Source organism: Mustela nigripes, chromosome 12 (genome assembly GCF_022355385.1).
Source record: "Mustela nigripes isolate SB6536 chromosome 12, MUSNIG.SB6536, whole genome shotgun sequence".
Taxonomy (NCBI): Eukaryota; Metazoa; Chordata; class Mammalia; order Carnivora; family Mustelidae; genus Mustela; species Mustela nigripes.
Window position 1 is genome coordinate 24,598,409 of NC_081568.1, and position 14,512 is coordinate 24,612,920.

General features: G+C 40.6%; 1 protein-coding gene across 5 annotated transcripts in view; it reads right to left on the reverse strand.

Moving 5' to 3' along the window:
• Positions 1-320: 320 nt before the first annotated feature.
• Positions 321-14,512, reverse strand: part of DROSHA (drosha ribonuclease III) — a 119,960-nt gene continuing 105,768 nt past the window's right edge. For all 5 annotated transcript variants that reach the window (XM_059416946.1, XM_059416949.1, XM_059416950.1 and 2 more), the window contains 6 exons: positions 9,070-9,211; positions 7,297-7,379; positions 7,102-7,205; positions 4,927-5,019; positions 4,085-4,131; positions 321-727 (listed from right to left, as the gene is read on the reverse strand). In XM_059416946.1, coding sequence (XP_059272929.1) covers positions 597-727; positions 4,085-4,131; positions 4,927-5,019; positions 7,102-7,205; positions 7,297-7,379; positions 9,070-9,211 — 600 coding nt within the window. In that variant the 3' untranslated portion in view covers positions 321-596. The remainder of the gene's footprint in view (positions 728-4,084; positions 4,132-4,926; positions 5,020-7,101; positions 7,206-7,296; positions 7,380-9,069; positions 9,212-14,512) is intronic.

Consider the following 14,512-nt stretch of genomic DNA (forward strand, 5'->3'; position numbering starts at 1 on the left):
CCCTATTCTAATGATACAAAGAATATTTGTGACTCAAATGTGTCCCCCCCCACTCCCACTAGCCAGCTACATGTTAAAGGGATCCCTTCTTCAAAGGACTCACTGCTGAGCAAGGGCTAAGTTCAGCGTTTGCAGTTGAGAAGACGATAAACATCCAGACGAAAGCTGAAAAATCTAGTTAATAATCCAGAGATTTCCGAAAGTACAGTTGCTAATAGAGTGTTGCTCAAGTATCTGGTGAGGTGGGTTTTTTACTTGTCAGCTGAAGTCTTGTGTCACAATCTCAGATGGAGAGAGAAAAACAGGATCTATTCCACATAGAAGATGCTTTTTGAATTTTATTGTTTAAAGAACAAAATAGAAGGGAATATGCACATCCACCAAAGTGAAGTTTTCCATTAAATAGAAGAGAAATCAAATACTTTGCAACAAAGACCAGCATATTAGATCAGTAAAACGACAACAGCGATTTGACTTTGTGTTTTATTTCAACGGGCACCCTTCGTTCATTGTCTGTAGGAAAACTAGGCTAGATCTCGATGGGCAACAGTCACAGTTATTAAGCAAGGAGATGCGCCACCACTTCCGTGCCCTCTTTATTTCTTTACGTCTTCAGTCTCATCTGGCTCTTTCTCTTGATGCTCTCTTTCCCACCTCATTTCTTTTAACTCTTGTCTGTACTTCCGTTCAATGAACCGCTTCTGATGGGCCATCTGGGGAAAGTTATCTGACACGAGGAGATACATTTTATACTCAATAAAGGGTAGCCTCTGGTGCAAAGAACGACGCAGACTAAACACACACACACACACACATTCACGAGAAACAGAGCTGTATGTTCCTAGGCAAGAGGCAAACAACTGCTCAGTCTCTTCCTTCAGCTTTTGTCATTCAAAACCCACTGGCAGTCGGCACCTGCACCCTGATTCTAGACTGTGATACCCGATGTGAACTTGAGTATAAGAGGCACCAAAACATATAGGAATGTTAAGACAGATGCGTGGTTTCAGGATGGTTCCAGGTAGGCAAGTGTTTTAACACGGTTCTCCTAGTAAAACCTGATTGTCAGGGAGAGATTACACAATGTAGTCAAGTGGACGTGTGTACTTTTGCAAAGCTCAAACCCAAAGCTCTAAACAAATAATGGTATTATCACCCTGTTAGTTACCAAGCATTAAACTTCCTGAAAAGAGGGAAAAGGTCTGATGGAGAGAAGGCATTAAGTCGTTATTTCTGATCATCCTATTTTTCTAGTTTACCACGGGATACCCAATGCTTCGTCAGCAACAGCAATTCAGGTAGAGCAATTTTATTTGGTTAAAAGAAATGTATCACTCCATGGTATAGCTTGAGCTATATTTTAGTTGATATTTGACGCTGTGCAGGAATGCTAGACACAGTGAAAATCTTGGTTAAGATCTAAAAATTGTTATGACTCCGTTGTCATTTGTGGCATATAACAAGCACAGAGCGTAAGAAACCAAGGATGGAACGATAATAAAAGTCACGTTATACACTTGGTCAACGAACACATACAAACCTCACGAAGGAGGCATGCATGAAGGGTGAAGGAGAGCCACCCAAGTTACCTGGTAACACGAAGGGAAAGGGACTCTCTTCTCCCTAACCAGGTAAGGGGTTGTTATATTCAAGAGTTCCTGCTTTGTATTTAAAAATAGGAAGATTCAGAGATGTGAGAGAGCATGGCATGTTTGGGGAAGAGCACGTTTGTTTTTTGTTAAGAATGAACCATAATAAAAGTGGATATAAATACATAGCAAATTCCTAAATTACTCCCCCTTCTTATGTAGCATCCCATCCCCCCCCAGGTGAGAGAAGGGACAGGAACAGGGGGGTAGGAAAAGCATCTGAGGCGGGGGGTGAATCAGTAAAGAACCTGCATATCTGCGTCACTGACTGACTATAAACAGAAGAGATACATAGTGACATCTGTATTTTAGAAATGAAACAGGAACAAAATCCTATTTCCTAAATGACAGCAAGTTGACCTTATGTATTGTATAAAACACAGGTTTCAAGTATTCTAAGTACTTTCTAAAAAATAAATCAAAATCCAAAAAAGTTAGCTGTAAAGCAAGTTTCTCCAAAATGAACCCTACTTCCTCAGTAAATTCTATTCTAAAACCTAGTTTGCATTAAAAAAAAAAAAAAAAAAAACAAAAAACCCACTCAGATCTGACCACTGATCAACTTTTAGAATGTATCCTCATAGTTTCCTATGAAGTTATGCTACACACATACATACACAGTGTAAATGTGTATATATTACATGGACATTTGAATATTTAATCATTCCTGCATCCACCCTCACTTTGGGAGACAATAGCACAGGTACCTCTTTATGGGTACTTTTTAAAACATTCTAGTGTAAGTGTTTCCCTGTACCACTAGTCTTCAAAAATACTGCTATAATGATTGCAACATATTACAGCATTTGGATAAAGCAAGAATTGGTCAACCACTGCCCACCACCTATCTTTGCATGTACGGTTTCCTGGAACACAGACACAACCACATCCGCATACTCTTCATTCCTGCCCGCTGAAATGGCAGATTCGAGTAACCGTGACAGACCGTGTGGCATGTAAAGCTTAACATATTTACTATCTGGTCCTTTACAGAAAACATTTGCCAACCCCCAGGCTATCGTATCATTTATTTAAGCATTTCCCTACTGTTAATCATGCAGTTTGATTTACTTATGTGTTTTCTGGCTATTATATATCAAGCTGTCACTATTATCGTGGCATGTGAACTTGAGCTCATAACTCCAGTTGTTTCCTTAAGTTTGGTTCCTAGAAATGAAGTCTCCGGATCAAAGAGTATGGACTTCTTTAAGGACCTGATACAGGCAAACTGCCTTCCAGCAGCTCAAATGATTCACTCTTGCCACTAGGTAGGTGGAGGTCAGTCTCTGAACAGGCCCTCTCTCCAGGACTGTTTTATCGTTTAAAAAACAAACAAAAAAGCTTTGGATCCAAAAAGAACCTTCAGTAATTTTACAGGTAGAAAATGGAATCTCACTTTTATTTCAGTACGTGATTGTGCATTTGTAAGTAATGAGTGAAAAAATTCCCTAACAGAGCTAACTTAAAACTTTCAGTGACTATTCCATGGCCACGGGAATCTAGAAATACTAGCTACCGCCCCAAACTTGTCCTCCCTCCCGCCAACCCGGGAAGCTACCGTCTGCTGATTTCCACTTGGCTCCTGCCCTCTTGCCTTCCCTGGAATCTCCCACAGCCGAGCATCCTGGGCCTCCTGACTTTTAGCTTCCCAAGCTTTGCTCTGTCCCACGTTCGGCTGGTACTTGGAGCGTAATGGAACTGCAGTGCAATGTTTTGCTCACAGACTCTGCTGCACAGCACAGCCCATCTCAGAAGAAAAATCCTTTGCTAAGCCTTCAGCTTACAAGAGACTATGCAGTTCCCTACATGGCTAATTACGTAATTGAAGTGTTTTCCACCTAACCATCCTGCTCTTGAGAATCTATCCCACAGAACCAAAAGGACCAATATATAGACATTTACGGTCAACAGCGATTAAAAAATAACAAAAACAAAACCAGAAAGACTGTCCACCAAAACTAAAAAAGCTGAATAGAATACGGCAAATCCATAGCATGAAATACCATGCAGCCATTAAGAATGAATGAATTGGGGGGCCCCCATGATATATTGTTGAGCAACAACAGAAAGATGCAGATGCTCATGAATCAATAGCCAGAAACTAAAAAGAAAAAACCTTCACTTATATAAGATTTTAGAAGTAAAGAGAAACATATAGAAGATACACTGGGATCTTCACATGGGCTACCTGAGCTGAGGGGGACTCCAAGCAAGAAAGGAAAATGAAAATCAAAAAGTATTCGGGAATACTCTTCAAAACAATTATTAGCCCATTTTATACATATCTTACATTCTACTACACTCCAGGTAGTGAGTAATAATGAAGAAAAAAAAGATCACTTTTTATCAGTACTTACCATTTTTATATTTCCCCATTTTCTTTCCATAAAACACACATTATGAACATAGAATTATAGAAAAAGGGACAGGCTTACATTTCTCCAGTGCATCCATTGCTGCTCCCATTTCCGCTTGCTGAATACTATTAAATAAAATAAAGGTGCAGTTTAAAGATTTTTTTTTTTCACCAGCACAAGCTATGGCCACACATTATTCAGGTCGATTTTCATGTCTGGTGCATAAAATTTATCTGATTACTTCTGTCACGTACTGAATCGCACAAGTTAGGAATGTACACAAGGCCGTGCAGAAACATCATTTATTTGCACAACAACCATTTATGTTATTTGTTCCACATTTTTAATGGTATAATAAAATGCCTTCCATTTATATTAGGTCTGAAGTATTTCTTACTTAAGTTTGAACATCTTTAGCATAAAGTTGAAAGAAGAGTAAAAAAAAAAAAAATGCACATATAGACAGACTTCCAATCACTTCTCAGTTTAAGATATAAATTAGAGGGTTCAAAGAAATAGGCTAAAATGCATATTTCTTTTTACCTGAGAGAGGATGTTAGCATTTCCAACAAAGCTCAAGGGAGTGGCAGTAAGAAATCAAATGGCTAATGGCTGTGTCACGCACGTGTCCTACAAAATGCTTGCGGCCACGCTCGGTACCCTATTGGGTAACTGACACTGGGATGGGTGTACCAGGTAATGTGGCTTTCTCAAGGTAGCCAAAGCCCCTTATACAAAGGCATTCCCACTGCCAAGGCAAGGTGGGGACATTAATCCTAGGATTTACTTTGCTACCACCCTTGAACATCCTGTACTCTGCGTTTAAAAAGACTGACAATATAGTTTGGAAACACCAAGCAGGGACTTCTCGGACACAAAGGATGTTCATTCAAAGAAATTAAAAGGCTCTCTTCTCATACCTTGGTCCTTTCCCACATCCTATTCTTTCTCCCTTGAAGTACACTGCCACCGTGTAGGTTCTAGCATGGGAGGGTCCTACCGTCTGCAGAGTCCTGAAAGGAAAAAAAGGAACATTAATTATGGTAAGGTGTTACTTCATACTCATTGCTAACATTTAACTCTAAGAAAAGCCATGTACTTATCACTTAAGACAGAAAAAGGTAAAAATAACAAGAAAATTAAAAGAGTAAGTTTATTTGCTATGCTGACAAATCTATAGAGAGCTTTTAAAGTAGGAAATTTTAAAAATTCTACACTGGATTTTTATATATCTTTTCCCATTCCCAAAGCATTATAAATAGCATCTGAAGGCTAGCAGTGAAGTGTAAAATGTCTTAAACAATTTCAAAGTGTCTATATTCCAAGTATCCTAAGACTAACAAACTTTCAGCAGTGGAAAGTTAACCATTTCAGTCTGTTCATTGTTCTTCAGTGCTAATCACAACCAAAAATGATAACTATTTGGGGCAATACATCTCAAGCCACATCTGAATGGTTTCATCCTTCATGAATTCTTTGCAATGCCTAGCATCTTATCTAAAATATCAGAAAATGTATTTAATTTTGAAACATCCGAGATCATTTCAAAGGTACGCTATAACTCCGAGTACACAACACAACTGCCAAAAAACAAAACTCCAGGTAGTCTGGATTTTAATGACATGGTGCAGATTTCTAATGCAGTAAAACTGATAACTTTATGGAAAGGGAAATTAAAAGTAGCCAACAAAGATAATGGAACACACACAGTAATCTTGAAAAAAAAATGCAAATCAACCCTATCATCTTGATAAAAAAGAACAAGCTCAAGGCGTACTTGCATTTGGGGGATTTATGAGAAGGAGCAGAATCATTTCCTTTGTGTTTTGCACACTCCGTGGGATGAAAGCACACAATGGCCACTCTAAGATAGCACTTATGACAGTAAGCATGCCCGTGCTATGAGAAGTTTATTGTTCTCATTTTATTTATTGGACCTTAATTATCACTTTGATGAGGAAATACTTTGAGCCTTTCATGTAATACAGTTCCTATGGTCATTATGCTTATTAGGTACATATTAAAGTCCTATTTCTAAACATTTGGGGATTTCTCCCAATAAGTAAAGGAAACATTGTTTTGCAGTGACAGCTTCTTGGGGACAATTTATAGTAGCTTGCTGTGGGGCGACTCAAACTTCTCTTGGCCTCAGTTCCTTTAGCAAAAAAGCCTATAACGTGTTGGGACTATTAAACAAACACATAAAAAAGGATTTAAAATTCCCAGCTGCCACTCTGGTGTTTTTCCTTTTGAAGTTTGAGAAAGTCCACAGAGAAGGGCTTTTCTTCCATATGGAACACCGGCAGGAATGTGTGTCTGTGCCACCACGTGTGCAGAAACAAGGGGTAAACCAGCATGCAAACCAGATTTTTCAACATCCTTAAAAACACATACCCAGATAATACTTTGGGAGGCAATCCACCCATTTTGATAATTCATTCCTTCTCTAACTCCTCTTTGAAAACACCTTCTGAAGCAACAAAGGAGGGTCTCAAGATAATTAATCCACCTAGGTCAAATCTCCTGTTTTCATCAAAACTAGTGTTATGTGCGCAGTGACCCGCATTCTTCTTGCACGACTTTTGGCTACCACTCAAGAGGATAACAATTTGTCACTAAAGATACTCAAAAGCACACCACAGTTTCTGACACACATTCTGAGAAGAAACACTCCAAATCTGTGACTAACACAGGGCCAGTGGAGAACCGCCTGCTGCCTGCAGCGGCTGCCTGATAGGGCGCAGAGCTGTTGGGCAACAGGGACAGAGGCCAGCACGCTTCAGGGTGCAGAGGAGAGGGACTGCCCAAACACTGTCACAAACAGCCACAATCTTCTTCTAACCTAGATGTACAGCCCTGCGGAGATTATGAGAAATGAGACAAACATAAAAAGCGCAGATAATCAAAGGCGACCCACTTACTTAGAAGAAAAGACGGAGATACCCAAAGAGACTCCATGCTGGGCCCAGAGTCCGCATCAAGGAGGCCCCAGCCAGGCCCCTTGTCAGGACTCCCCGGGGTTCGATCTTCCTCCAGACCCCCGGAGCATCAACTCTAAACTCAACAGTGCGGTGCCTGCAGGAGCAAGTACTCACTTGTACAGAGGAATGTCTGGCTCCTTTCCTTCAGTCCTGAGCGTCAAGCAACACTGCTGAAGCTGGGATTTGGGGTCATTCCAATCCTGATTCAAAATGAACTCCTGTGGCAAGTCCCCGAAAAGTATTTAGTAATGGGTTCTGGAATTGCCAAGCATGAAGTATATAAGTAATTTAAATTTTTTATGAGCTTACTTTTAATCGTGGGAAGAAGCAAACATTCATGAAAGTATGAACATATTCCAAATCCTTATCAATGTACAGTGCTGCAATGAATGCTGAAAAAGAGAACATTTAAAAAATAAAACCACAATGCATTGCCATTTCCTCAAAGAGTAAGATACTAGACTTTAAATAAACATTGTAATGAGGTTTTCAACTCCCAGGCCCTCTTTATTTTTTAGAATTATCCTATCCTCTTTCTTCAAACAAGAATCTCCCTTCAACACTAATATTAGAAGCAACAGTATAGATGTGTGAATAAAATGCAAAAGTCAAAGAATACAAAGACCAAACTACATTTGACTAAAGGCTAAATAAATAGCTAAGTGGTACACAAAATGCTATTGTACAGCAGAGAGAGAATGATATCTGGGAATACAACCATGTTAACAACAAATCGAAAGAAAACCTGAAGATCAGATATGACCATAGAATGAACACATTCTTGTGGAATGCCATTCTCCACACCAGTCTTGAAAAGACTAGCCATACAAAAATGGGACAAATTGTAAAGTCAATCTGCCCAGAGAAAAACTTAATACTAGGCTTAATGATAATATAACAATATATCAAACTTTGCATTAAGAAATGGTGACCCCAAAGATGACTTCATGAAAAGGCACTTTAACCAAGGAAACAAATGGTAATTTTTTAAAAGAAGAAAATAAAAATAGCTTTCACTGAGGTAACAAAACAAAAACCCAAACAAACCTGCCAGTGAAACCGATCACTTAACATTTTTGTAACTGTAATCTTTAAGTAACTTTTTCTTAATTGAAAAAGAGGTCAGACTGCCCTTGCACATTGTCAGTGAGCTGGTTTTGCATGGTAGACTTTAATATTTGTATATAATTCCAACCGTCAAAAATACCATAAAGTTGGGTGCCTGGGTGGCTCAGTGGGTTAAGCCGCTGCCTTCGGCTCAGGTCATGATCTCAAGATCCTGGGATCGAGTCCCGCATCGGGCTCTCTGCTCAGCAGGGAGCCTGCTTCCCTCTCTCTCTCTCTGCCTGCCTCTCTGCCTACTGTGATCTCGCTCTGCCAAATAAATAAATAAAATCTTAAAAAAAAAAAAACAAAAACCATAAAGTTTTTTTTAAAAAGTTCTAAAGCCCAGTGAATGGCCCACTTATTTTGTTTTTATTTTTTTTATTTTTATTTTTATTTTTTGGCCCACTTATTTTAAAGTAGCATCAGAAACAATAAAATTATGCATATAATCCTTTAGTTAGCCATAATAGGATTATTTATAATGCTTCCAGACCATATCAAAAATTGCCAAAGATGACAATATTTGTCCATAGAGCTTTGAGCTCACTCAAAACAACAGATAATAGTTTTGGTATTTAGTGAATAAATTATCCTTCTTTCTCCTATGCCCCTGTACAAAGGCTGCTGGGTGGCAAGAAAAGCTATGAGTCACTCTTACCAATCTTCGCATTCTGCTTCTGTTTCCCACAAAGGATGTGATGGTTAAGCATTAAGATGGAGGGGTAGAGAAGCAGGGATGGGGGGGGCGGGTGATACCACTGAACAGAGACTGAATATAAAATTCATTATTCACATGTCTTAATCCCAAAATATTCTCCTTCTAACAAACTTCAGAGAAAAGCATAAATAAAAATTAAAATAGAAAAGGTTTCTTTATTACAACATAATAATAATGAGAAGTAAGAGAAATGTAGGTACATTTGATTTACATTCTGAATCTGCAGGTTAAGAGAAAATCTCTACTCTAAGACTCACATTCCAAAAGGTCTGCCAAGGTCTTGGTCCTAAGAGCCACAGGTCTCTTGGTCTTGTCATTGGTGATGGCATATTCCTGCATGCCCAGCTCCTCAGCTACCTTGGCTTGAGTTCTGTTATTCACCAAAGAGCTTCGCAACAACTGGCCAAAAGGAATTGAGGCATATTTAGAAACCATTTCACGGGGCACCTGGGTGGTTCAGTAGGTTAAGCGTCTGCCTTTGGCTCAGGTCATGATCCCAGGGTCCTGGGATGGAGCCCTGTGTCAGGCTCCCTGGTCAGCAGGGAGCATGCTTCTCCCTCTCCTCCCCTCTTATGCTCCCTGTCACTATCTCTGTCTGTCTCTCTCAAACAAGTAAAATCTTAAATACACACACACACACACACACACACACGAAAAAAGAAACCATTTCACTGCAATCTCTCCCCCACTCCAGTGTTGGGCCCAACCAGAGACCACATTACTAACTGGGACACCAAGGTAAGCAATGGTTTAAGTCCTCAACCACTATACCCAGGGCTGCTGTAACAAACTCCATATGCTTCTTGCTTCTCCTTAATAACTTACTCTGCTCCTAGATTTTACCTGTCCTTTAAATAGTTTATTTAGTTGTTTAGTAGCAATGACCCATGTTGGGGAGATGGTACTATACCATGATTAAAGATCATAGCTTCCACTAAATGGAATGTTACTAAGTGTAAGGAGCATTAACATTTTTAAAAATCAACTGTACTGCAGTATCATTTACAGACAACAAAACATACCCATTTCAAGTACAGTCAGATGAGTTTTGACAACTTTCTACATTTTTGTCACCCCAAATAAGTTCCATATGCCCCTGTGCAATCAATCAATCTGATGCACCATCCACAGACACACTTGACCTGTTTTCTGTCACTGTACATTAGTTTTAAAGGAGTATTTTTAACGTGTCTAAAATCAATTTCAAGTTTCACAGCACTGATGGTAATTTTGATACTCTAGGATTTGGGGAAGTAATGTTTTAGTAAGCATTACTTAAAATATTTGAATTATTTACTTATATTTTTATTTTTATTATTTTAAGGGCATACACTATATATCCTGAGTCATAGTTTATCAAATTGGGACTCCATCTCTAATTAAACTGAAATGTAATTTTCACATTTCAACTTCAAGAATTCAAAACAAAAATCTCTAGCAAAAATTTCAGTCAGCAAAGAGTCCTCCAAGCACCACCGTAAGTATTAACGGTAAACAGGGCATGAAAATTATACAACAAACCCATCACAGAGATGCCTGTCCAGCAAGCACAGTTTAGGAATTCAGCACTCAGGAACCACTCACTAGAGGAAGTGAGGAGGAAGGCTAGGGGCAGCAGACAGATAAAGGACCAAACATGTTATTTTTGGGAATAACATACCTAAAAGTAGGGCTGTTCTTACAATAGTTATAACAAATTCTTGGTCTCTTATAACAATCCTTTCTTGCTAAGGAACAGCCCTGACACCAGGGCCCGGGAGCAGGAAGCAGCTGCGGGTTGTGCTAGCGTTGGACCTCCTGCTGTTCCACACCGCACTTTGTTTATTAGATGCAAGTTTTATGCTCTGTGGCTCCAGTGTCAACCGAGCTTATGAAAATCAAGATTTATTCTCAATGCCTGAGATTGCATCCTTGACAATAGATAAATAAGAAACAATATGTTCTTAATTTGTCTGACAGTGATGCATGAAGCAGAAATACAACTTGATCTTCATAAGCCATGCTTGCTGTTGAGTTAAGACTATTATTCTTTGCTTGTCTCTGCTCCTGTCCTCCTCCTATTTCCCCCAACTCTATCTTTTTTCTCAATATAGTGAATGTTTCATTAAAATTAATATCCACAGAGAAGCTCAAAATTAAAAAGGCCTACCATGTAATGTTAATAGAAAACCCAACCAATAGGAGCCCATCAGCCTAATATCTTGTAATTACAGAATAACTGAGCTGGAAGGGAGAGATCTTTTTTCATCTGGATTCTCCATGGGGAAGTGGGGGAGGCAGTTCTCAAAGTAGAGGCCAGCGGGGGAATAGGAGGGCTATTTTGAGTATATGGTTATGCTGAGCAAGTTGGGCTCTCTCTCAGTATTTGCTTTGGTGAGAAGACAAAACTCTAATTCAGGCTGCCTATTTGGGGATTTCATGCCTCAAAATCAACAAGCTCGAAGTGCACCACATGAGCCCACACAACACACCATAATACATCGCAGGTTACCAGGCCCTCGCAGCTGCCTTCAGCATCAGGGCTCCTTTGTTAGTATTACACAGTAACGGTGATGGAGAGAGAATGAGGAAAGCAATGAGAATGGAAACAAATGCAAATGCTTCCGGTTTTATTTAAGATACGCCCTCACAGGTCTTGAAGCGGCAAGATGGCTAGCAGAAAGCGATCTTGAAGTTCTCGCCAAAACTCAGAGCCTGAACCAAAACTCAGTGGGGAAGAAGGAAGCTAGAAATCACCCATATTTGTAGAGTTCATTTAAACTGAGAAGACGAACTGAAAAGAAGGAACATCCTGCTCTATACCTAATCAAGAGAGTCTGCATGGCAGTCCTTTAAATGACAGCTTCCACCCTTGGCCTTTGCTGAATTCTAGTCTAGAAGGCATCATGCTGTTTGCCTACAAGTGGGAACAAGGGGGATCACAAGGCAGAACCCCCCCCAAGTTACAGCAATTCAGTTAGCAGCTGTGGAGTCCAATTCCGTGCCAGGTGCTGTGCTGACAGTGGACAGACCCCAAGATGATCGACACCCCATGGCTGCTAATCTCCAAAGGAAGCCACACAAAGTGGCCACTTTAGCTGCCATGAGAGCAAGGAGGACACAGGGCACGCAGGCGCCCCTTTTGAACCCGGCCTTCCCTAGAGGCCTCGGGGACAATCTGCCACCTGAGGAAAAACAGTTTTTCCTGAACTGGCTGATCCATCAGAGTCATAAGGTGCTTCTGAGATACTGGAGCTCAAGCCTCTTTCAAGAACCAAGGAATTAGTATTCCTGGGGATACAACTTGGACATATGCATTTAAAAAAAATTCATGTAGGTAGCTTCTGATGAACAGAGGCAGAAATGAGGAAAGAAAAGAAAAAAAAGAGTCTGTGAGAAGGGTGGGTGCTAAAATCTGAATGTTTGTGTCATTTCCCTAACCCCCGCCCCCCCCCCCACCCCGGCCAAATTCCTATGTTGAAATCCTAACCCCTAAAGATGATGGCATTAGGAGCTGGGGCCTTTGGGGGATTAGGTCATGAGGGTGGAGCCCTCAAGAACGGGATCAATGCCCTTATAAGAGGCCTCAGAGCGATCTCTAGCCCCTTCCACCGTGTGAGGGTGCAATGAGAAGTCTGTGACCTGGAAGAAGGCTCTCACCAGAACCCAACCAGACTGGCACTCTGATCCTGGGACTTTCGGCCTCCAGAACTGTGAGCAGTGTATTTCGACTGCTCCTAAGCCACCTACCTAGTCTGTGGTATTTTATTCTAGCAGCCTGAACAGACTAAGACGGTAGAAAGTGGTTTTCCAGTTAGAGGGAACAGCTTTGACAAAACAAGGGGCTGTGATACAGCAAGGTGGTCACAGGGAGGCAGGAGAGAGGGTCAGGGGGTGGTGGATACTGGAGGACAGGTCGGAGCAGAGTCGGCAGGGAGGGGCCCTGATACAGGCAAAGGCAAGGCTGGCTGGTCTCTGGGCAGAGTCTTGCAGATCAAGTAAAGAGGTCTATACTTTCTATAGGGGAGAAGGAACCCCAAAAAGTGTCAACTGGGAGAAGTGGCAAGATGCCCAGGGCCCTGATGCCGTGGCAGGACCGACCTAAGTGTCACACACCTCCAATTCTGACTTTGAGAATCCAGGGTGTTTTTTACTATCTCAGCACAGCAGTCTCTCATGACTACACTTAAATTTTAATAGGAAAAAGTTTTATTGGTTTAAAACAAACAAAGAAACATACTGGAATTCTTCCTTTAACTTCTCCATTCACTCTTGATTCTAAAGAGAAAGCCACAGCTGCAGGACATGAGCAACCAAAGAGGGCCACCTAGTGTAAAGTAAGAAGACTGTGACTGATTATTTTAAGGGCGTAACTAGAAGAGCACAGGGTGAAAGCAGAATATCATATTAAAAGTGACAGTGATTGCCACACAGGGCTGTTACACCAAGAGTGGTAGCCAGATGGTCTCCATTTCCTATGATAACTAAAGAAAAGGAGCACAAATGTTGGCGGGCGAGGTGCAGGTCGGATACAAAGAACCCAATTATGTCAGCGACAAAGAAATTCTAAAACAGGAGGCTGTGGGATCTATTCTCTCAAAGAGATCTTGTAGATGAGATCTGCGTTGACCTAAACGATTGATGTTTCGTGCTATCTGGAAGCAGCAGAGAGGGATTAGATGACTGGTTCTCGAACTTTTTATTTGTAATCCCTGCTTTCTCATTATACCAAATCATTCCTCTATAAACAAACAAAAATTTCTGCAAATTCATCTCACCGATGCACACACAGAAGGGCATGACGCCAGCACGCATAGTAGGGGCATGGGATTAGCAACTATTTTTAGCTCCGTAGCACAACAGTAAAGGCTAAGAAGGAGGAATGATATAGAGGGAAAAATGATATCAGGTTTTAAAACCTGCAAGTGTGCCAAGACAAGGCATTCTGGTCTGAGCTAGTGCTCTTTGGGACTCTCTCACTACTTACCTAATCCCTATAGGGTAGGTTCTAGGTTCTACCCTAAAAATAAAATACTTCAGTCTACGAAATCAACCTCAGTCATCCTAGAACAATCACCTATGCCTGATATTCCTTCCCAAGCAGGGCTTTCTGAATATCCAACTCCTACAATGCTATGTTTTTCCCCATCAGCACTCAGAACTTCAAATCCATGATTTCATTTGTTCAACTGTCCTATTCTCTGTAAGACAAGTGCACAAAGGAAGGGCTCAGAGCTAAATAATGCCTCCCAGTGTGAATTAATGTAGTTGTGTGTTCTTCAATTATAATAATGAATAATTTGCCACCCCCTCATACAAATGCAGCTGTAGTAAGTAATCCTCCATAGATTTTCAATTAATTGTAATCTTAGACATTAATAAATAAGTTTACAACCTTCTTCTTTATCCATAAAACAACATGGCACTTCCCTCCAATGCCACTTCAACTTCCTTTTCCATACAACTTAGCTGCCTGTAAAACTCTTTCTTTTATTTATCGAATATGTATTGAAAGCCTACCATATGGCTGGGCACAAAGTGGTAAATAAACACATGCTCTCACAGAACTTCTGGGTTAGTGGGTCAGGCAAACCGAAATAAGTGAGTGCCAGGAAAGAAAAGAACATGGATTTCTGACTGGGTGGGTTATGTGGGAGGGCATCTGGAAAGGTCCTCCTTGTATCCAGAAGTCAAGCCAGAACTGACGTTGAATGGAAGAGC